The 23,655-nt window shown below is 45.3% G+C and overlaps 1 protein-coding gene across 12 annotated transcripts in view; it reads right to left on the reverse strand.

Annotated features, from left to right (window-relative positions):
• The window catches only part of RYR2 (ryanodine receptor 2), a 975,983-nt gene that overhangs the window by 811,139 nt on the left and 141,189 nt on the right, over positions 1 to 23,655 (reverse strand). For all 12 annotated transcript variants that reach the window (XM_074990102.1, XM_074990110.1, XM_074990109.1 and 9 more), the window contains exon 2: positions 1,267 to 1,386. In XM_074990102.1, the coding sequence (XP_074846203.1) occupies positions 1,267 to 1,386 (120 nt within the window). The remainder of the gene's footprint in view (positions 1 to 1,266; positions 1,387 to 23,655) is intronic.

Below are 23,655 nucleotides of genomic sequence, written 5' to 3' on the forward strand. Positions count from 1 at the left end.
GCATGCTGCCAGCTATGGTACTTCAAAAGTGCTGCATTTCGCTCGCACATGGCTTGTCTACACGGGAGTCCTTATCAGCTGATAGAAATAAGGGGATTTCAATGTTTGCAGGGTCCTTTTGAAAAGGACCCCCATGTAGATGAGCTGCGCACGAGCAAAACATGGCACTTTCGAAGTGCCACAGCTGGCAGCATGCTAATGAGACACTGAATATTAGCATGGCCATTTCAAAATTTTTCCGAAGTGTAGCTGTAACCAGATTGGATGCAATTTATTGGATATTTGCACCAGGATTGTGCATCTTGTTATAGAAAAGAGATTCAAAAAAGAATTATCCCAAAGTACGAAATAAGCATGAAATAAGCCCCTGCTTTTATCACACATACCAGGGGGTGGGCAAGTTCTGGCCTGCCAAGACCCCAAGGCAGGCTCTCTGTGTGGCACAACCCAAAGCTGCTCAAAATGACTGTAGGCTCCCTCCATATGTCTCTCTGAACCACGCAACCCTTGAAGGGGAGTGAGGGACTTCATGCACTGCCCCCACCCTCAACCATTCCCCAATCCCTGCCCTAGGTCACCATCCAAACCCTCTGTAACACCCTCTCCCAGGTCACAGCTCCCTCCCAGACCCTGAATCCCTTCCTACACTTCTCCCCCTAAACTCTTACTCCCTCCCATAGCCTGAACCCCAATACCCTGCTCCTGGTCACAACCCCCTCCTTCACCCAAGCTCCATTTCAGACCTCACACTCTCTCCTGCACCCCAATCTCCTATGCCCAGCTCCCTTCTGCACCCATCCTCTGTCCCAGGCTCCGCATTCCCTCAGTAGAAAAGTGTGACCCTTAACAACTCACAGAATTCTGGCCCCATCAAAAATTATTGCTTACTCCTAATATATACCCACTGGTGAGATAAATAACCTCTAGTAACCACCTCAATGCCACACTGAAGAAGTGTGCCTTTTCCTTGCACAAAGTCTGTGCATCAAATGAGTGTGCCACTAAACTACAGTAAGGAGCAAAGTCCTGAGACAAGCAGTCTCTGCCATCTAAGCTTCCAATGTAACACCAGAGTTTATCGCACAAATCAAGCCTGCAAGTTTCATGAGTGATTAAAACATTATAAATATATAGGGGGATTTGTCTTTTCCCGTGCCTTTGGGTAACTTGTTTACTATATGTCAGAGCAAGCAGTGTACCAGCAAGAAGTCTCCTTCCTTGTTAATGACATTACGGATAGAACTAGGTTCCAATAGTTTGCTGTACCTTAGAATTTGAAGTGGATTCCAAAAAACAGAGCCTGTTTCCAAATCCTTCTGCAGCAAGGCACAGTTTCTGTTGCTCCTTGTGAACAGTTGCAGTACACTGCAGAACCACTTCATCATCCTAACAAAAACAAAAAATTGAAGATGGTTATGGTTTTGATACTACAAGTCATTAAGAAGCATTTACAAAGGCATCACTAAAACTCCGAAGCAATCAGCCATGAACAACAGAAGTGAATCCCTGGGTAGCTTTCATTCATGGAACAGAAGATTTGGATGATTCAGAGGAAATCAACACAATGTGTTGAGACATGCTGTTTTGTTTGTTTTAAATCATACTGATCATTTCATCTATTGACACTTACTTTTTTTAAGGATAGATAAAATTATTAGCACCCCCTCAATGTTACTGTTACTGCAGTCAAAGGAAACAGTGTCTTTGACTTTCACAAGCCTTAATTAAGGTTTCAATCCTGCAAAGGAATATGTCTCCAAAGTCTTTTTGGTAGCCCCTTTTCAGGATCAGGGCCTGAGGTGCCGCAGTAAAACAAAAAATGCAAACACACTGTAGGAAATACCACATTACTTTTTTAAGAACTATATCACAGCAAAAATAAAGAATATATCATATTAAGAACTTTGTGGACTCAGATTTATGAAACAACCCATTGAAATTTATTACAGAAAAACTATCAGATGTCAATGAAAAGGTCACACAGCATCGGGCACATAAAACAGCTCGTATCTAAAAAGTGCGGACTGATGAGTGCAACGAGGAGCATATGACAGCCATAAAATGCCTATCACCCCAGTTCTTAATTAAAAAGAAAAGAAAACACTACAGTACCACATGAGCTGCTGCACTTTATCCACATTCCCTACATAAATGAATGATTTTCATCAGCCATCAAAATGACTTGAGCTTCATCTTGCTGGAGATCACAGTACACAAGAAAGTCAAGGGGTGTTAATTGCTCAAAACCGGCCGTTAATTCCCAGGAAATGCTACACACCTCAATCACTCCCATAAAATATTTTATCAACACAAGCAAATCTTTACTTACTACAACGGTTCTGTGTGTTAGGCATGTGTTGCTTACAAGGCAGTTTTAAATAACCCTATAATATACCTGTATGTTACCATGTAACAGCATCTAGGAAAGAATCACATACATATACATTGCACTCACAAGAACAGAACTAGAGTGGGAAGAATGGAAATTTTATCTACTTCTCTCTCAGTTTATCACTTCTGTGCAAAGAAAGGTTGTACGTATCCTCTGACAAAGCCCTAAACTACTCCTTGTGAGTCCTGCACTTTGTGGCAGTTAAAGAGATGCCTCAGAGGCTCACTGTGTCCCTTTTGTTCTACCTCTGGGTTTTCCCACACATCCTCCTGCCCCATGTCCTGCCGCTCAACACTGTGGGCTCAGTATCTTGGGATGTGAGACAGTACATCCTGGGGAGGCCATCAGCATGGTGGCTTCCAGCCCTGTGCTGAACCCGAAATTGGAATGGTTGGAAGGAAATGAACCACCTGGTCACTCTGGCATTTTCTTTGTTGTGTTGCATCTACTGGAGTGGAGTATGGTCTGTCACCAGGGTAAAACAGCGCCCGAGCAGGTAGTAGTGCAGTGCCTCCATTGCTTCACCGTGAAATGGGCTTTCTCGTTCCACCACTGAATATTTATGCTCCCATGGGAGCAACTTCCTACTGAGGTACAGAATTGGATGTTCCTCTCCCTCAACCATCTGGGCTAGGACTGCCCCCAACCCTACTTCTGAGGCATCTGTTTGCAATATCAATTCCTTTTGAAAGTACAGGGTGACTAGTAGTGGGTCAAGGCAGAGGGCTGTCCTTAGGTCCAGGAATGCTTGCTCTGCCTCCTCTGTCCACCTCACCAGACCAGGGCCCTAAGCTCTCACTGGGTCTGTCAGTAGGCTGGGTAGTGTAGGGAAATGCAGGATGTACTTCCTGTAATACCCCTCTCCCCACATCCCTATGAAAGCCCAGACCTGTTTTTCTCTGCAGCCAGGGCCATTGTTGAATGACCTCTACTTTGTTCCCCTGGATGTGGAGAAGGGAGCACAGGTCCTTCGTTTATCTGGTCATAAAAGGTGCTCCCTGGTCTGTCAGTATCTCCTTTGGAAAACCAACCCTAGTGAAAATTCCCAGTAACCCTTCTGTAATATTCTTTGCGGCCACGGTTCATAGTGGGACAGCCTCCGGGTAACAAGTGGCGTAGTCTAACACAACCAGTATGTACTGGTGACTTCGGGATGTCTTACCTAGGGTGCCCACCAGATCCATAGCGATTTGCTCAGCACTAGGGGGGTAGCAGCACTAGGGGGCTTTCAGGCAGGGACAAGGGCAGTGCAGCTGGCATTCTGTACAATGTGCACAGTACCAGTGTACATCTTCCTGCACCGCAGCCAATAGAACCAGTGCAGGATTCATGCCAAGGTCTTCTCCATCCCAAGATGCGCCCCAAACAAATGGCTGTGGGCTAGATCTAATATGGCCCATTGGTGCTTTCACGGACCCCAGAGCTGGCATACCTCTTGTCCCTCTATCTGTACAATCTGGTACAGGTCTCTCAAGGATAAAATATGGTCCCAAATCTCAGGCCTGCCCCACTACAGGCACCCCGTTTATCTCTGCCATCTCCCTGAGGGCATTTTTATACTGAGGAGCCTCAGCCTGGTCCTGGCCAAAAGTCGCCTGCCCTGGGTTAGCTAATCTGAATCCTGAGGGGACATCTTCCTCTCCCTGTATTGGCTCTTCCAGGTTGGAGTTGGTAGTCGCTTCTGGCTCTCCCTTTGCCTCAGCGTTTTCCCCTCCTGACTCTGAGCCCTGCCCTTGAGAAACCAGGGGGTCTTTATTGACACATGCAGCCTGCTGGGCCTACCATAGGGACCTGGGAATCCAAGGCTTTGGCCACCCTCCTGTTCCTTGATTTCCTCTCCCTCCCCAGGGTAGAGAACAGGTCTTGGGCCATCTCAGCAAACATGGGGTAGGAGGGTCCTCCATATGGTCTCTCTTTGGGTTGGGACTTTCCCCATCATCCTGATGTGCAAGAGGGAGTAAGTCCTGAACACCTATGAAATCCATCCCAAGGAGAACAGGACAGGGTAGGTGGGGAGTCACCCCAGCTCATATCCTAGTTTGAGTCCCCTGAATTTGACCCCCACGCACATTCTGGAGTAATAAATCACCATTCCCTTTCTTCCTCCCCATCCTTACCTGCAGGAAGCCTTCTAAAGGGTTCCATGGACCTTAATTGTTTGCAGGTGGTTGATTAACCCCAGGTGCTGGATTAGCCTGTTGCTGCAGGCTGCTCCCTGACCAGCCTCAGTCCCTGGGAAAAAAAGGCACTGACCCAACTGCTCCCATACTTGCCGTCCATAAGGCTATTATAGTATTCTGTGGTCTGCCATAATACATTATGTGAAACCAAGGACTTTTCAGCCTTGGCATCAGTCTATGGACTTTTACGGCCTGTTACAACTGCTTGGCAGTGAACACTCAGGAATTTGCTGAAGTATCTTATCGGCCAAAAATAAAACCTAAATACAGCAGAAAATTAACATCACACAGAGCTGGGAGATCAAGTATCTAAAAACTAGTACCTCTTATCTGGATGAACTCTCCTTATACCCTATCAGAGTTGGGGAACCCCCGCCCACATTCTGGCTTGTCTAAATCTGGACCACAAGGATTAGGGCTCCCTTCCTGTAATACATGGAGGTTTCCTGGACACAGCTGAGAGAACCAAAACTGGGCAAATGGCTTAAGACCAGGCTACTTAGAGACCAAGACTGGGGGATTCTTCACTATAAAGCAAACCAAAACAGTCACAAAGAGCACCTCTGCTGCTTTTCTGGCTAGCCAGAAGTTACACAAGCAAATGCTTCAGGCTCTCCAGCTTCTCCAGTGCCCCGATCAGTAACCCTCATGAGATGAGAGGTTATGAAAACCAATCTTGCCAAATCCACACAGGTCGTTTCAGATCCCCAAAAGGACCAGTCACATTCCCAGGTCAATTTATACTTAGATCTTACCCAAAGCAGCACACGGTACCAATCCTTTAGAATCTAAAATCTAAAGGATGATGAATGAAAGAAAAGATAGGGTGACAGTGAAAATTGTTAAAGTGGTCAAATTACACACATCAATCATAAATTTCTTGATGCAGGCCACAGCAGGTAGAGTAGGCTGCTGTCTTAATCTCTGGAATACATCCTTTGTCAGGATTTGTCAGCAATCCATTCAGGCTCACTTCATAGCAGAGACATTCCAGCAAACCTCAGAACGGAGATTGTAGACAAGATGGATGGATCTCAGGGTCCACTTTATACCCTTGCCCATGTGCAAGGAAATCCATTGTCCTCCTCTATTTGAGACTACATTCGCAGCAGAGAATCACATAATTGGGTCACCTGTCCATGTCCCTTTTTGGGCATTCTGCCTTTGGCAGCATGCCAGATGACATATCCCTAGATAAATTCCTGAGATGTGGATTAGAAACCATTCTGCTTTACCTGACTAGAAATTCTTTCACGGTAGGTTGCCCTGCCTCCTATTGTGTGCTCCCAGAACTTGAACTACAAGTAGAGAGTCAATACTTATAACTTCACATTCACAAATAATACAGACATACAAGCAGTATAAACAGATTCAATGAGTTATCAGGATATTTCTATGCAGCAAAGATAAACCCACCACTAGCCCAAGCCAACCAACTCAGGCTCACAGGGCTTGGGCTGCAGGGCTGTTTCACTCCTGTGTAGGCTTCATGACTTACGCTGAAGCCAAGCTCTAGGACCCTGCAGGATGGACGGGTACCAAAACCTGGGCTGCAGGCCTAACCCATAAGTCTGCCCAGCAGTAGAACACCCCACAGTCTCGTCCATAAGCCAAAGTGGGCTGGCAGAGGCCAGCCATGGGTTTTCTTCTTTGCTGGGTAGACATGCCTTCAGGGTGTAACCTGCAAGCTTCTTGCACACTGAACATCTCAGGCTGGGAGCTACAGTAGCAATGCACTGCGAGGCACCTAGGAATGCAGGACAAATAGGCACTATCTGACTGGACAATGTGACCTATTTCTAATTTCTTTTCAGCCTTTATGTAAGGAAAGCAACAGTACAGGGTGGACCTCCCTGGCCCAGAAACTTCGGGACCTGACCTGTCCCGAATAAGGCAATTTGCCAGATCAGAGGAGTCCCTGCCACCAGCTCCCCTTACCCCTCCCCCACCCTACCACCACCTCCACTTCCTGCCCCAACCAACCACCCACTGCTCCAGCTGGGCTGCCTTCCACTGGTCCCAGTTCATCTGGCAGCCAGGCTGCCACAGCTCCACACCCCCTGCCAGGTTGCTGTGGTTCTGACTCTGGCTCCCAGCCCAGCCAGGCTAACATGGCTCCAGCTCCCTTGCTGGACAGCCCCCGCCCCAATTCCCAGCTCAGCCAGGCTGCCACATCTGATGCAGCCCCAGCTCCCAGCCCAGCTTTCAGTCGCCAGCCCTCCTGCTGCTCAACTCCCAGCCACTGGGGCTCTCTTGCCAGTCAGCATCTGTGCTCCTGCCAGAACACAGATGTTGCTGGAGAAGAGAGTCCCAGTTTCCCAGTTTAGGGAGGTACAGCAACTTGTATTCCTTATTTTCCACTACTGGTGGGCACTAAAAGAGAGGTAGCCATGTTAGTCTGCGTCCTAGCAACACAAACAAGCAGGCATGTAGCACTTTAAAGATGAACAAGATAATTTATTTGGTGATGAGCTTTTGTGGGGCAGACCCACTTCTTCAGATCTGGAGATAGGGCTCTACCGGTACAGTGCTATCTCCAGATCTGAAGAAGTGGGTTTGCCCCACGAAAGCTCATCACCAAATAAATTATTTTGATTGTCTTTAAAGTGCTACATAAGTGGGGTTTTTTGTTTTATTTGAGGGGCAGTTACTAGATTTCTCAAATATTCTTAAATCCTTAATAGGAAATTTTCTAAACTGGGTTCTTTCCTTTTTTTAATCTCCTCAACACTTTTACATCCCATCCATTATGTCAAAGAGATTTTCCTGTCATAATCTTACCTGTCAGTCACCTGTCAGATTCAAACTGATAAAAGCACTTTGTCCCAGATAGCTATAATTTCACTTCACTAAATTAGACAGTCATATATTATTAGATACTCCTAATCGCTTCTCTCCTACCCTTCTGAGTTGCTATTTAAATGTCCTTGGATGCAATCAACAGTAGTTGGCAAATACCTTGAAACAATCATTTGAAGAATTCCATAGTTCCAAATATTTCCTACACCCTTTGAATCGTCCACAGTCATTTGAATATCTTCTTACACACAAAGTTCCTCTTCTCGACAAGATCTGCACTAACAGTCACAATACCCCCAGTGGGTTTGGGAAATATTATCTCCATTTTACAGAAGGGAAACTGAGTCACAGAGTAAATTATATACCCCATGTCACACAGGATCTGCAACAGGCATTGTATCCAAATCTCTAGCATCCTTCATCACAAACTTGAACACAAACCACCCCTTTTCCCAAATTCACAATTTAGAGTCCAGAGCAGGATGTAGTCTAATCCTCTAATCCAGACTATCATCATAGAATCATAGAATTCTAGGGCGGGAAGGGACCTCAAGAGGTCCTGCCTAAAGCAGGATCAACCTCAACTAAATCATTCCAGCCAGGACTATGTAAAGCCAGGACTTAAAACCCTCTAGGGATGGAGATTCCACCACCTCTATCGGTAACGCATTCCGGTGCTTCACCACCCACCTGGTGAAATAGATTTTCTTAATATCCAACCTATACCTTTCCCTCTGTAACTTGAGACCATTGCTCCTTGTTCTGCCATCTGTCACCCCTGAGAACAATCTCTCTCCATCTTCTTTAGAGTCTCCTTTCAGGAAGTTGAAGGCCGCTATCAAATTACCCCTCAGTCTTCTCTTCCGCAAACTAAATAAGCCCAAATCTTTCAGCCTCTCCTCACAGGTCATGTGCTCCAGCCACCTAATCATTTTCGCTGCCCTCCACTGAACCCACTCCTATGCATGCACGTGCCTTCTATACTGAGGGGCCCAGAACCCGACACAATACTCCAGAGTAGACCTCACCAGTGCCGAGTGGAGGGGAATAACAACTTCTCTATAACTCCTTATGCACGCCAATACGCCATTAGCCTTCTCGGCTATAATGGCACATGGTTGACTCACGTCCAGCCTGTCATCCACTATAATCTGCTGCATTGATACTAAGCCAGTAGATCCCTAGCCTGTAACAGTGCTTGGGATTCTTCTTCACTTCTCGTTGAACCTCATCAAATTTCTGTTGGCCCAATCCTTCAATTTGTCTAAGTCAATCTGGATCATATTTCTACCCTCCTGTATAACTATCTGACCCCTTAGTGTCATCTGCAAATTTGCTGATGGTGCAATCTATCCCTTCATCCAGGTCATTAATAAAGATATTGAACAGTACTGGCCCTAGAACGGATCTTTGGGGCACTCTGCTTGAAACGGACCACCAGCCAAACACTGAGCGATTGACCTCTACCTGCTGGGCCCATCAAGACAGTTTTCTATCCATCTTACAGTTCATGTTTCCAATTCATATTTCCTTAAATCATGGGAAAGAATGTTGTGGGAGACTGTGTCAAAAGCTTTGCTAAAGGCAAGCTATATGACATCAATTGACTTCCCCATGTCCACAGAGCCAGCTACCTTATCATAGAAGCTAATCAGATTGGTCAGCCACAGCTTGCCCTTGGTGATCCATGTTGACTACTCTTGATCACGCTCCCCTCTTTCAAGTGCTCCAAAATGGATTCCTTGAGGATCCCCTCCATTATTTTTCTGGGGTCTGCGGTAAGGCTGACTGGTCTATAGTTCCCTGGATTGTCCTCCTTTCCTTTTTTAAAGTTGGGCACTACATTTTCCTTTTTCCAGGCATCCAAGACCTCTCCCAATCTCTATGAGTTTTCAAAGATAATAGCCAAAGGCTCTGCAATAACATCTGCCAATTCCCTCAGTACCCTTGGACACATGGTTGTGTGCTCGTCTAGTTTTTCTAAATAGCTCTTAACCTGTCCTTTTTCCACTGAGGGTTGCCCACCTCCTTCCCATACTGCATTGCTTAGTGCCCTAGTTGGGGAGCTCAGCTTGTCCATGAAGAATAATGCAAAAAAAGCTTTGAGTGCTTCAGCCTTTCCCACAACATCTGTCATCAGGTTACATCCCTCATCCAGGAACGGCCCCATGCAATCTGTGATAACCCTCTCATTGTTAACAAGCCTGTAGAAACCCTTCTTGTTACCCTCCACATTCCTTGCTAGCTGCAATTGCAACTGTGCTTTCACTTTCCTGATTACTCCCCAGCATTCCCCATCACATATTTATAATCTTCCTCAGCCATCTGCTCAAGTTTCCACTTCTTATATGCATCCTTTTTCAGTTTAAGCTCAGTAAGGATTTTTCTTGTAAGCCAAGCTGGTTGCCTACCATATTCGCTTTTCTTTCTTTGCATTGGGATGGTTTGTTCCTGTGCCTTCAATAAGACCTCTTTAAAATACTGCCAGTTCTCCTGAACTCCTTCCCCCTTTATATCAGCTTCCCAGGGAATTCTACCCATCAGTTCTCTCAGGGAGTCGAAGTGTGCTCTTCTGAAATCACATGTCTGTATTTTACTGCTCACCTTTCTTCCCTTTGTCAGAATCCTGAAATCTACCAACTCATGATCACTGCAGCCCTGGCTGCCACGCACTTCTATTTCTCCTACTAGTTCTTCCCTGTTTAGAAGCTCAGGTCAAGCTGCGCATGGCCCCTGGTCAGTTCCTTCAGCACTTGTACCAGGAAGTTATCACCTACATTCTCCTAAAATTTCCTGGATTCTCTGTGTGCTGCTGTATTGGTCTCCCAACAAACGTCTGGGTTGTTAAAGTCTCCCATCAGAGCCAGGGCCTGTGATTTAGAACCTTCTCTTAGTTTTCCAAAGAAACCTTCATCTACCTTATCTAGCTGATCTGGTGGCCAACAGCAAACACCAAACACAACATCACATTTGTTGCTGGAGCTCTGAGCCATTATACTGCTCTCTTACATAGATCTCCACCCCTCCTCTGTTTTTCCCCGGCCTGTCCTTCCTGAACAGTTTATACTCTTCCATGACAGTGCTCCAGTCATGTGAATCATGCCATTAGACTAGACCCTGAATTGTCAGCCAGTATCTAAATAAATCATTTAAATTACAATGTCTCATAGTACTGTTCCAAAGAGAAGAGAGGATGCAAATGCCAGTTATTTAATAGTGTGACATTCCAATAACTTCTTGCATCTTTCTGGACTACAACTGAATTGCTCATTTTTCAGTGTGTTCCTTAACATAATTTGTACTCTTCAAGATGTACTTTTGAAAAATGATAACTATTGTGTATCCCACAAAATCACTCTTGGTTTTAAAATCCAAGTCTGAAAAGACAGGACTACTACCGAGCCAAAAGCAACAAATAATCTCAGATTTCAGTAGCATCACTCTGTGTGTCACCCTCAAGTCTAGCATGTCTGAATCACTGTGAAGCAATGGAAGCTGCTACAAGCACTGTTGAGAGCTCTCTTTATTCAGAATATCACCCTTTTGGATCATTACTGAGTTCTGTGGTCTGTTACCACCCAGTGTTTAAGTGCCCAGACAGTTTTACTATGCATTACCCTCATGCAATATACAGCTTCAGTAAGGCATAACTGCACCTGCAGTCCAGCCTGCCCACCCCTACGCCAGCTGGCTCACAGGCAGGGATCACACATCCCTGCCTTCCCATGGCGGCTCTGCTTGTCGTGGTGTGCACCTGTGGGAACAGAGCAGCGCCCATGGATCTCTGTGCCCCATACTGCATAGGAGGAGTGATGTGCAGGCATTGCTGACCCTGATCTAAACAGTCAGCGATCCATCTGATGTGTTTCAGATTTTGAAGTAAAATGCCCTTTAATAGCACATTTCACCAATGGAGCTCAAAGCATTTTACATAAATTAAGCTTTGCACCACAAATACATGAGGTAATGAAGAGCCACAAGCCCACCTTTTGTCCCTTTAGCTGCACAAAACATCATATAATTAACACAAATAGTACAATTCCCTTTACACAAGAAATACTTGTACTTGAGCTGTCCTGAAAGGAAAACAATCCTATACCTCAGGGGCCTCAAACTCTCAGCCCACAGGTCAGCTGGTCCAGGCATCCGGGTGGCCAGAAGCAGGAGTGAGGGGGAAGGCCATACTCATCTTCCGAATCCCTTCCCTTCCCACGACCACCTTACCCTCTCCCTCTGCTGTTGCATCCCATCCCCCAAGAGCTGTGGCCTCAGGGATTACCAGGGGGAACCTGGTGCAGGGTGGCAGCAACTCTTGGGCTTCCCTGAAGCAACTTCCCCCTTGGGGAACTGGGTGAGGTGGAGGAGAGAGCAGGGTTTGAGGGACAGGTATGGACACATGCTGCTGGGGCTCCAAGACTGGATTATGAATATGCTTTGGCCGCAGATGGCCCACAGGACATGTGTTTGAAACCCCTTCTACAGATGTTGGAAATTACAGAACTAGGAAAAGCAGCTGTCATTGGCCTACCCAGGATATATATGCGGTTGAGTCTTTCATAATTTGTCTTGTCCTATATTTAAAAAAAATTAAACGCCCATGAAAATGAGTCGATCTACAGAAATCAGCCAGCAGGACAGGAATTCACCCAGAGAACAAGTGAAATTCTAAAGAGGACTGTTGTGATGCCAATTTTGTTGTAGTCATGTTACAGCATAAACCACTTGGTTCCGCTCCCTTTCCCAGACTGCCTTCTCTAATGTAGCCATTTTATTAATTTGTAAGTTTACAGCAATATCATGCTCATCCACAATACTAAATTTATTTAGCAGGAGAGAAATTCTCTCAAAGGACATTTTTCATAGCCATAAAATTTTATATTCAAGAGCAAGGATACCCTGGGCATGTCCAACAACGAGCCCTGAATATGAACCTTCTGCGCCTTTTGAACAGAGTGTTACTTGGAAGAGCAGAGTTTATCTATGCATTGTATATTAATGCAGCACCAAGTGTGAGCGCTAACACATAGCTACAGACAAATTCTAGAAATGGCAGAGCAAAATGAAGATAACCTTAGTAAGCTTCAGCACAACAATGAACTGAGCAAAATTGAGTGACTCTACCTAATACATTTTAGTAACAAGAAGATTGCCTTTTGCGTTCAGCAGAATGTGTTCTTTTGAACCACACTGGGATCAGTGGCACCAGAATAGATGCAAAACCTGCAGACATAACTCCACTCTCACAGATGATCAACACTCTCCACAACACATCTTTCAAGATCCATGGGTCTGGTAATACCACACCACATCTTCTGTGGACTAAAACTTTTCACAAAACAGTCACTGTATCTCTCACCTACCACTTGCTCATCCTCAAATAAAAGGATCACAACACTTTCAAAAGACAACCGTATGAGTTTAAATTCATAAATTTCCTAGACACTAAAAATCACTCACTGAACAGACAAACTAGATTTATGGCTTTTTACAGGGGTGTGCAATGTGAAGGGTGGGCCCCCTCCGAAGGGCCATGAAATTTCATAAGGGCAGCGCAGCACAATTGGCTGCAGGGTCTCAGACTTATCCATCTCATTCAAAATGTTGAAATATGTTACTGTTTTTCTGTCTGCGTATTCACATTGATATACCTATTAATAAGTTTTTACATTCTACAAACTACTATTTTCTTATACATGCTGAAAGTGTTTTTTTATATGATCATAACTGAAATTTCTGGAGTTATAACCACAGCCTGCCTGACCACTGGATGATTCTGGGGGGTGCGGGCACAAGACCTGGTGCTGGCAACAGGAGCTAGGCCCATCCCTGCTCTCACCAGCAGCAGCAGGAGCCTTGGGACGCTCCATTCCATCCTGCCATCTCCCATCTGGGTCTCTCCGCTTTACCCTGGTGGTTGGAAGTGAAGTGCCCCCAGTAAGCAATGTGGCTGGGAGCTGAGCTTGGTAGAGATCAGCAAGCTGAGGCCAAGTCACACTGCTTACAACAGCTGCGGTGAGTGAGGGGGTGGGAGCCCAACTCCGGCTGCCAGCACCAGATCCTGCCCCCCCCAGTCTCTGGGTTGCATAGCTAGGGGAAGGGGATGCAGTAAGGTCAGAGCAGAGGCAAGAGAAGGCAGAGCAGGACCTGGGGCAGTGTGGGGGACTGTCCTGGCCCGCGCAGTCCCCTCAGAATGATGCTGGTTAGAACTGAGCATTGTTCATTGTAACTGTCAATTCTGAATTCTTATGAATTCCCTAGATTCACTGTTCTCTAGGATACTGAAACGCCATGTGTGTATGTATGATTGTGCTCTCTTTTAGAGGGAAGGCTACCACTGCTCCCATAGGAGCTAAGACAACAGGAGGGGATAACCCTCATTCTGTAAAACAATTCCAAAGAAGTTTGCTCTCCTAGGATGATTTGCATATGGCGGTTCACGATGAGTTCTCGAGACTAAGGCTGCGTCTACACTAGGAGATAAATTTGGTATATAATAAATTTGAATATTTAACCTCAATATTATGAATTTGAATAAAGTGTCCACTTCAGCTTTCTCCGAGTTTGCGGTCTTTCTGGCATCAATGCGGGGCCTTCCAGCAGGTTTAGAGCGGTACAGCTTCTTGGGTCTCAGCTTGAGCTTGGAGCAAACTAGCGAGTGATCTGTATCACAGTCAGCACTATGATAGCTGCGTGTCAGAAGGACGTTTTTGAGGTTATTACGCCTAGTGATGACCACATCTAGTTGATGCCAGTGCTTCGAGCGTGGGTGTCTCCACGACACTCTGTGCTGTGGCTTTGTTTGGAAGAATGTGTTTGTGATGCACAGATTGTGGTATGTGCACAGTTCAAGGAGATGCTGTCCATTGTCATTCATTTTTCCCACACCGAAGTGTCCTAAGCAGGAAGGCCATGAGGCCCAATCAGCTCCAACTCTTGCATTGAAGTCACCCAAGATGTACAGTTGTTCACGAGCAGGTATTTGCGCTACAGCAGCACTAAGCACATCGTAGAACTTGTCTTTTACTTCTGGTGTGGCATACAGGGTTGGGGCATAAGCGCTGATCAGGTGGACAGGACCGGCGCAAGTTTGAAGCGTGATCCGAAGAAGTCTTTCTGATCTGCCCATCACTAAATCCACCATTTGTAGAAGGGTGTTTCTGACAGCAAAGCCAACACCATGCTCTCTGGGTTCTTCTTGGGCTTTACCCTGCCAGAAAAGGTGTAGTCCTTTTCCTTTAGAGATCCCAAATCTGAAAGTCGTGTCTCTTGCAGTGCAGCGATATCAACTCTGAGCCTCTTCAGTTCCTCGTTGATGACAGCGGTCTTTCAGGTGTCACTGATGGCCTGAAGATCTTCAGTCAAGCCAGTCAGCATGGTCCGCACATTCCAGCAAGCAAGCTTGAATTGTTGATGTTTCTCATTTCTTGTTGATTTTCTTATTGGTTTGCCTGGTGCCCAAATTTCAGTCACTTGTCAGGTTCAGGAACCTTAAGCCTCACGCACCCAGCGAGGCAGGTGAACTGTGGCAGGACAGTACCCTATTGGCTGGGGGCTGCCCAGCTTGACGCGGGCGGTGACTGTCCAGTGAGATGCGAGGATCCCTCCCACCGTCGAAGGCAACCCCTGGCGCTCGTTCTCTATGCCAATCGAGCAAGAGCTTATAACTGGTAACTGTTGCCTCCCGTGTTGATGCAACGCTGTTCAGCGATGCCAGAGTACCTCTCCGGGCACGAGCTTGGGCATTTGTTATGGAGACTCTGGGCTGCCCAGACACCAGTGTCCCCCTCTCGGCTTTACCTTGCAAGGCTGAAAGCTAAGTCTAAGGTGCGAGAAGTCCTCATCAGAGACATGCTGTTCACAGACGATGCTGCTGTAGTGTCTCACACAGAAGACCAGCTTCAAAAACTGCTGGATCGGTTCTCCAAAGCGTGCAAGGACTTTGGGCTTACCATCAGCCTAAAGAAGACAAACGTACTCGGTCAGGATGTTGCTGAATCCCCATCAATCAGCACTGACAACTATACGTTAGAGGTTGTCCACAAGTTCGTTTACCTAGGGTCCACCATCACTGACACCCTGTCGTTGGACACTGAGCTAAATAGGAGGATCAGAAAAGCGGAAACAACTCTGTCCAGACTCAGCAACAGAGTGTGAAATAACAACAAGCTGTACACTCACACCAAAATGCAAGTCTACAGAGCCTGCATCCTCAGCACCCTCCTTTATGGCAGCGAGACTTGGACCCTGTATGCCCACCAGGAAAAGAGGCTGAACGTCTTCCACTTGCGCTGCCTCAGGCGCATCCTTGGAATATCACAGAAGGACAGAGTGACCAACACTGCCGTCCTTGAGCAAGCTGGAATCCCAACCATGCACACCCTCCTCAGGCAGCGTCGACTCCGCTGGCTTGGCCACATCCACAGGATGAACGATGGAAGGATTCCAAAAGACATCCTGTAAGGTGAGCTAGCCTCTGGCAAAAGACCTCCCGGACGCCCCCAGTTGCGTTACAAAGATGTCTGCAAGAGAGACCTCAGAGAGGTAGACATCGAGCTGGACAACTGGGAAGAACTAGTAGATGACCGCAGCAGATGGAGGCAGGGGTTACACAAGGGCCTTCAGAAGGGCGAGATGAAGATCAGACAGCTAGCAGAGGAGAAGCGAGCACACACAAAGCACAATAAGGACTTGCCAGACACCCACTACATCTGCAAGACATGCAGCAAGGACTGTCACTCTCATGTGGGTCTTTATAGTCACAACAGACGCTGTAAATGAAGTCCTCAATTGAAACTTTAAAGGGCGCGATCCATAGTCCATGCAGACTGAAGGATGCCTACTACTACTAAAGTGTCCACAAAGCTTCTTGAAATTCGACCCACCTTTCTTCGATGTCAAATCTCCACATCCCCATGCAAGTTCAACAAAGTGAGCACTGCAATGTGCGTACCTATCCCACAGTGCCTTAGCTCCGGTTGCTTGTGGATGTTTCATGCTGGAATCGCAGAATTCCAAGCACTGTCCCAGAATTCACAGCATCAGTAACCACGTGAAAAAAGAACTGGAGATCACACCATTTCCTGCTGCAGCATTCCAGAGCAGGCATGGATCCACGAAAGTGCCAACTCACAGCACAGATCATTTCAGCAGCTACAGCTGATGTCATGCAATTTGTCCTTCAATTCCAAAGCTCAATGACGCTTGGCTATCCTACTGGTGGTGCTGCTGCTCATGATGATGACAATGATGACATTGGTTTGGAACAACAAATCTCCCAATTGCGGTCCAAGAACTCAGAGCTGCTGTCTGCCATGACTGCATTGCTGATAGTGGAGCAGTGGTTCTGGATTCAAGAGACCAGCACACACTGGTGGGATCACATTGTTTTGGAGTCCTGGAATGACCAGCAGTGGCTGTAGAACTTTCACATGCACAAGTCCACATTTATGGAACTTTGATGCGCTGGAGCCTGCCCTGAAGCACAGCAACACCAAAATGAGGCCTGCTTTAATGGCTTGTAAGTGGGTGGCAATTGTGCTGTGGAAGTTTGCAACCCTCAACAGTTACCAGGCAGTGGCAAATCCATTTGCGATGGGCACAGGGGGTCCATGGTGATAGTGGTGGTCCATGCACTCTTTTGGTGTCTCCTTTTACTTGGTGGGAGGGAGTTGAATTGCAGTCAATAGAATGCATGTGGCATGCAGCTGCGCCTTCAGCACCCTCCCCACCTGCGTGGTTCCCTCAGCTGCATGCGTGCTGCAGATCAGGAGATATCACTGGCCACCTGTACCTTCAGAGGCACTCCCCCTCCCCCTCACCCATTTTGATTTGTGTTCCCCCCTTCTCCCCAACTCCTGCAGGACAAGAAATCACATTGAGCTGAAAGGAATGATTTTATTTTGGGAGTAGGAGAGATTTAAGTGGCCGAGAAAAGAAGCCTTCTCAAGGGTGCTTGAAGAGCCTTTTGCAAGTGGCCCTTGGGGCTGGAGCAGCAGGGTAGCCTTGCCATCCCTCCCCTCATGCAGGGACCAACACAATGGGGGGTGAGTGCCCTCTCCTCAGGGGACTCTGGCCAGCAGGTATCAGTGAGTGCCCTGCTGGGTTTGGAGTCCCTCTGCAGCTGCAGCAGGGAGTGCAGGACCACTGTCTGCTGAGTAACGGCCTTTATAAACCTTGCTGCAACCTCAGTCTGCTTTGCCGCAACCTCATTGACGTTTGACAGTTGCTGCTGCTGGAGGTCAAGCACTCGCTCATTAAAGTTTACTTGACTAATACCACTCAGCTGTACTGTGAAGCCACTGAGCAGTGTCCTTTGTCATGTTCTTGTGCTCTGCCTCAGTGTTTTCCTTGTGCTGCAGGATCAAATCTTGTTTGAAGGTCAAAATTAAAGATACAATTCACATTATGTGCTTTGAAGTGCAATGAATGGGTCTTTCTGTGTACTATCACTGAAAGTATACTTTTGGAGAACACTCATGAGTTATTAAGGATGGGCTAGTAAGTGTGCATTTCACAATACATCACTTGCCATCACTCATCGAGAACACTGCTTTGTGGACATGGTCAGTTATAAGCAATTGTCCTCTTTTGGTGGGAATGGGAATGTCTGCAAAGCAGGGAAGCCACCAGGAATCCTGGTCAGGTGTCCTGTGGCTGCGAAAAATGGGCAGCTGTGTGTGGGGACTCGATGCACAATAAAAATAATGTAAAGGAAAAAAATATCCAAAGAAAGTCCAGATGTAAAGGGACACGGGAGGGGAAAAGCACAGCAGAGGAATCCCCTGCATTGCACAGGGGAATTCCTGAAAACTGAAAACAAATGGTGCTTGAAAAGGGACATGGGAGGGAAAATGCCCAGCATAGCCCAACAGCCATGGGGCACAATAGGGGCCCGGGAAAATGCAAAGAAATGCTGGGGGGAAGGGGACATGGAATGGAAGAAGCAGAGCAGAGTCCAACAGCAGTGTGGCACCGGGGAGTCATGAAAAACTAAGAGAAATGCTGGTTGGAAAGGAACATGGGGGTGGGGAACACCCTCAGAGTATGCAAACCATGTTGTGGTGTGGGGAATGCGGCACCCACTGGCTGCTGCAGACCAATGTAAAGGGGCAGGAAGCATGTTTAAAAAAAAACAGATGTGAACTCCTGTGCCTCTGCAGGTTGCCAAAGACGACATCACCCTCCTAAAACTAAAAGATATGGAAAAAGAACAGCTACTCCTGCTGTGTGACCAAAAGCCTGGAAAATTTGCTAAAATGTGGTGTGGTGCCATGACACCAAATCACTATCTCATAGTGTAGATCCAGCCTGAGAGACAAAGGAAGAGCTTCTGGTTTACAAGTATGAACTTGGGGTCACACAAGGCCTTCTTTCTGCTTCAGCAAATCAATATGACCTCCTCTCTGAGGCAGCCCATCTTCAGCCTTGCATTGCAGAGTGACTGCTGGTATGCTTAGTGCACATTAAAACTAGCGTATTGTTTTTATTACATTTTGTCTGTAATGATTTCATCTTAAAAATAAAGGCATTTGATTAGAAAGGACTGCATAACAACATGTAACCACCAGCAATATGCTGTTCATAGTCCTCGGAGAGAAAGCAACATCACCAAATGGCCATTAGGTAGATTGGCTTCCTGGAAATATCACACTGTAAGGCAGTGAACTGTGCATACTGAAAATCCCTTGTTAGACACCAGAGGGAGAAGGGTCTTGTCTAAAGACAGATGATGGCTGGAGACCCAAGACCTGACTGAGCACTCCTGGTGCAGACCATGGTGGGGAGATACACATACAGTTACCCAGCAACCATGACATACCTCACTGAGTGAGCACCGCTGTGCAATCACAGCTGCGAGCTTCAATGGTGGATCCTTAAAATATTCACAGCTCTCTCAGGACACATTGTGCGTGGCAAAATGGACATAGATTTCTACATAAGAGTATACTCGTGTTATATAATTTCCCTTCATAGGCTATCATATCAAGTCAATATGAATCACTGTCAAATTTGGTTTGAGGATACAATGTGCTTGTATAAGTGAGTTCCTGATGGATTCCTAACACAAGTATTCTTGGAAGTGACAAATGAATCATCCCAAATGAAAAATGTTACTACTTTCCCACTAACTATTTTCAGGGTCCTCAAGCCTGGAAATGCCAAATTCAGTTGTCAGTTTCTAATGACAATTATTTTATCTGTCTACATTCATTAACAATGGAAGTCCTGTTATCTAACTTTATTGACAGAGATGTGGTGGAAGATAATTGCTATAAAATATATTTATCAAGTTATACATGAAACCAGCTGAAGGGCTGATTTCAGGTACTGCTCAGCTACAACCCTGGTCAAAACATACCAGGCAAAACTGCATCTAATGAAGAGGGTCTTTGCCCTTGAAAGCCTACCTGTTAGCTTATAAAGTACCACAAGACATCTCATTGTTTTGGGGCCAAATTCATCACTAGTTCACAAATTTGACTGAGAACTCCACTGTTGACACCAGGAATTAATCTGACACATTAGTTTAAGAGCGTGTCCATAAAGGTAGGGTAATGTTCTGTGTGGGGTGTGATTTCTGAGGTGCACCAAGAAGTTGTGTATTAATTAGCTCATGTAGACCCAGGTGGTGCACTTTAACAAAACGCTGGGTGAAAAAAAGTTTAAAGGTTAGAGAACCTTTAGCATGCACCAGCAGGGAATGCATGAATGAGTTGATACACATCACACTAATGTGCTTTAGAAATCATAGCCCTGTAGAGCACATTACTTCACTGGAGTGACAAGCACCAACGCTTACTCCACCTACACTGAATTACAATTAGACAGAAAGCAAAAGATCACAAGTTAGGAATGGTTGTTGAGTTATGTCTACAACCAAGCAAAAAGCCTACAAAATTAAGGTTTCTATGGGACTGAAATACAGAATTATGAGACAAGACTTATGGTATGTCCATACTTACTGGAAGATCGACCCAGTCAGAGTCAATCTTCTGGGGTTCGCTTTAGTGCTCTGGGGACACGCTAAATGGAGACATTAGGGCTCAACATTTGACCCTGGCACACCTCAGTCTCGTGAGGAGTAAAGGAGGTCAATGGGAGAGTTTCTCCCATGAACCTCCGCTGTGAGGACAGCCTGATAAATCCACCTTAAATATGTTGATTCTAGCTATGCAATTGTCATCCCTGACAAAGATGACATATCCTCAAGGCTCATAAAAGAAATCTGAAGAGTTTTTGAAATAGACCAGAATGCTCCAAAGTGTTACTTAAACATTTTCTAATGGATGGAATCCCTAAAACTTTATAAATGTTCCATAAATGTGGACTTGTGGACTTGTGCATGTGAAAGTTCTACAGCCACTGCTGGTCATTCCAGGACTCCAAAACGATGTGATCCCACCAGTGTGTGCTGGTCTCTTGAATCCAGAACCACTGCTCCACTATCAGCAATGCAATAAATTGTTCATCCCTACCCTGCCTACTAGCAGCTACAAACTGTATCACCTATCTAGAAATGGCCTTCAGTAAGCTATGTCTATACTACGACAAACTCAAATTTATTAAAATCAATTTTGTAAACACTGGGTTTTATAAATTCTAATTTGAGTATCCTCACCTCCCCCAGATTCCCCACAAAGTTGACTTATTGCTGCCACACTCAAATTCCAAACTTCAACTGTTGCAACCTATTCCACAGTTCTCTAGCATACCCTGTAGCTTTTATAGGTATTTTCACTGATGCAGCATGGGAAAAAAATGCCCCACGAGCGGTTGTAGGTATGTGATGTCATCTTCCCTCACTGCATTGCCCTTATTCCCATCCCGTGGAATGCATGCGACCATTTTTCCAGAAGGAAAAAAGGAAAAGTACCACCTCAACAAAGACTGCAAAATTGGCTGAAATCTCTCTCTTCTATAACTGAATTGCTTTTTATAACTGAATTACCAAAGATTTTACAAAAAGTAACAGGTATCTGTCTTCTCAGCTGGCCCTCCCATCTTGATTACAGAAACATGATCCCTGAAAATAATACTGGGGGTGGGGAACACCCGCAGCTCACCAAATTTACACATGCATGAATGCCATTTGATAAGAAATTTGCCAAAAGAAACAAAGATGTGAAAGAAAGCATCAACACAGATCAACAAATTACAAGCATGACACACCTACACCCAAAAAGACTAGCTGCCACATGGTATGGTGGGGCAGGGGCTGGCTCCAGCGCTGGAAAAACATATTTACGTGCTCAGCTTGCACAGGTGGAGACAGAACCATGAACTCCATGTTGGGGCTACTTGTAATGGGTAGATGCACTCACAGTGCTGACAGCAAAGAAAGAACGACGTTTCTGAGCCTCTCATACAATCATGACCCCACAACCATGTGCCGAGTTGAAATTCATGGGTTTTCTGTTACCTAATTCCTGCGTAACTGGAGAGGAGTGGAGACGGAAACGGCCAGAGTGGAGGACTGCGGGGCACTGTGGGATACATACAGGACACCTCTGGAGGCTAATAAAATTGATTTAAACACATGGCACTTCCACACTAGCCTTTATTCAAAAATTTAAATTTGAACTTGATCCTACACCCAGCTGCTTTTTACAATGTTATATCGATCTTAGTGCTCCCTAAAATCGAGCTAATATTTACAGTGATGACAGTGACACTGTAATATTGAGATAACTGCCTCAAATTTGACTTTATCATGTAGTGTAGACATAGCCTTAGTGTAGTGTCTGAGAGTCTCACAATCACTGAAGGGATTTAGCCTCACAGTGAGATATGGAACATTATCCCTATTGGACAGAGCAGAAACTGAGGCACACTGAGGATTGCCAAAGGACACAAAGTCTGTTGCTGAACTGGGAACCGAATGTAGTTGATGCTGCTTTCTTTTGAATGTCACAAGTATAGTTTATATGGGCAAAATATAAACATTTCCAACCAAGTTCAAGTATAACAACTTTGTTTGCAAAATGGTGCAGCCTCTTCTCTTGAATATCAATTATTTTTATAACAAAACAAACAAGAAGATTCCATGTGGAGTTAGCAGAGGATAATTAGGGTAGTTTCCTGGAAATCCTTCAGAATTGAAATTTTGTCCAGATATGAAACTTTAGCTAGACACAATGGCAGGAGTTTGTATTAAACAGTCTCAGAAGATGAGGAGCAAATAAGAGATGCATGTAAATTAGAGTGCATTAAGTTGATTGGTTTGTAGGAAAATTTCTGTGTAGATATTCAGCTGTATGTTAGGAAAAAAAATGTTACTATGCAGACCAGTCCCATAGACTGAGAGAAGGGATTATTTTCAATGTAAACAACTCCACAGCAGTTTTAAAATTTCTTAAATAATTCAGAAATGGGATAGTTTAAATAAATCAAAAATGGAATAGTCTACCTGTAAGAGACAACCATTGTTGTATGCTTACTATTGTTTCTCACAGTGAAATTAAAGATATGAAATGTGTCCACACTTCAGAACTTTTGCCAGCATACTCCCCTTATGGAGACTGAAACCAACAGAAGACATTTTTCTGCCTGTGTAGGACCACCACCACTCAGAACTACATTAGCAATTTTGACATAAGCACTTTATTGCCAGAGCTGCAGCTACATTGCACAGCTGTGCTACACAAGAGTGTGGGGTTTTATTCCAATATGAATTTTTTAAGTGTAAACCAAGTGTGATTCATCTGTTTTCAGCATGATAATGAACCATCAATGTATTTTCTCTTCTTTCAATCTGAAGCCACCTTATTTAATGAGACCAAACTTCTTTAGTTCATCTGTTTCCCATGAAAAGCCTTCTCCTTGCTATGAGAACACTATCCCTTTCATGATTCATGATCCCTACCTTCTGGCTGCTTAGAGTCCAGCTCCGTTTGAAAGTTCTCCTGGGCTTGTGTTTTCAGTTTCCTTTTACTATCTTTGACAGAGTCCATTCCCTCCCCCAGAAAACTGACAAAAAGAACACATACAAAAGGACACGACATCCATACATGAATAATTCTGCGAGGCATGCCAAGCATAATTCAATTTCCAACCAGCCTGAAAGGCCAAAAAAAATGCCATCACATTTTAATAGCTTTCCTTCACTACCTTCCTGGTCTGGATTTGGAATGGAAACCTAAATGTGTGTTCAGAGGATTTGTAATAGGACAATCTCAAAACTGCTAACACTTTTCTTAAGCATTTCCACCATGAGAACAATTCAAAGATTTTTAATCCATTAAAAGGAAGAGTTTCAAACCCACATCCAATCAGATAATGTACTTT

This window comes from Carettochelys insculpta, chromosome 3 (genome assembly GCF_033958435.1).
Source record: "Carettochelys insculpta isolate YL-2023 chromosome 3, ASM3395843v1, whole genome shotgun sequence".
NCBI classification, from domain to species: domain Eukaryota; kingdom Metazoa; phylum Chordata; order Testudines; family Carettochelyidae; genus Carettochelys; species Carettochelys insculpta.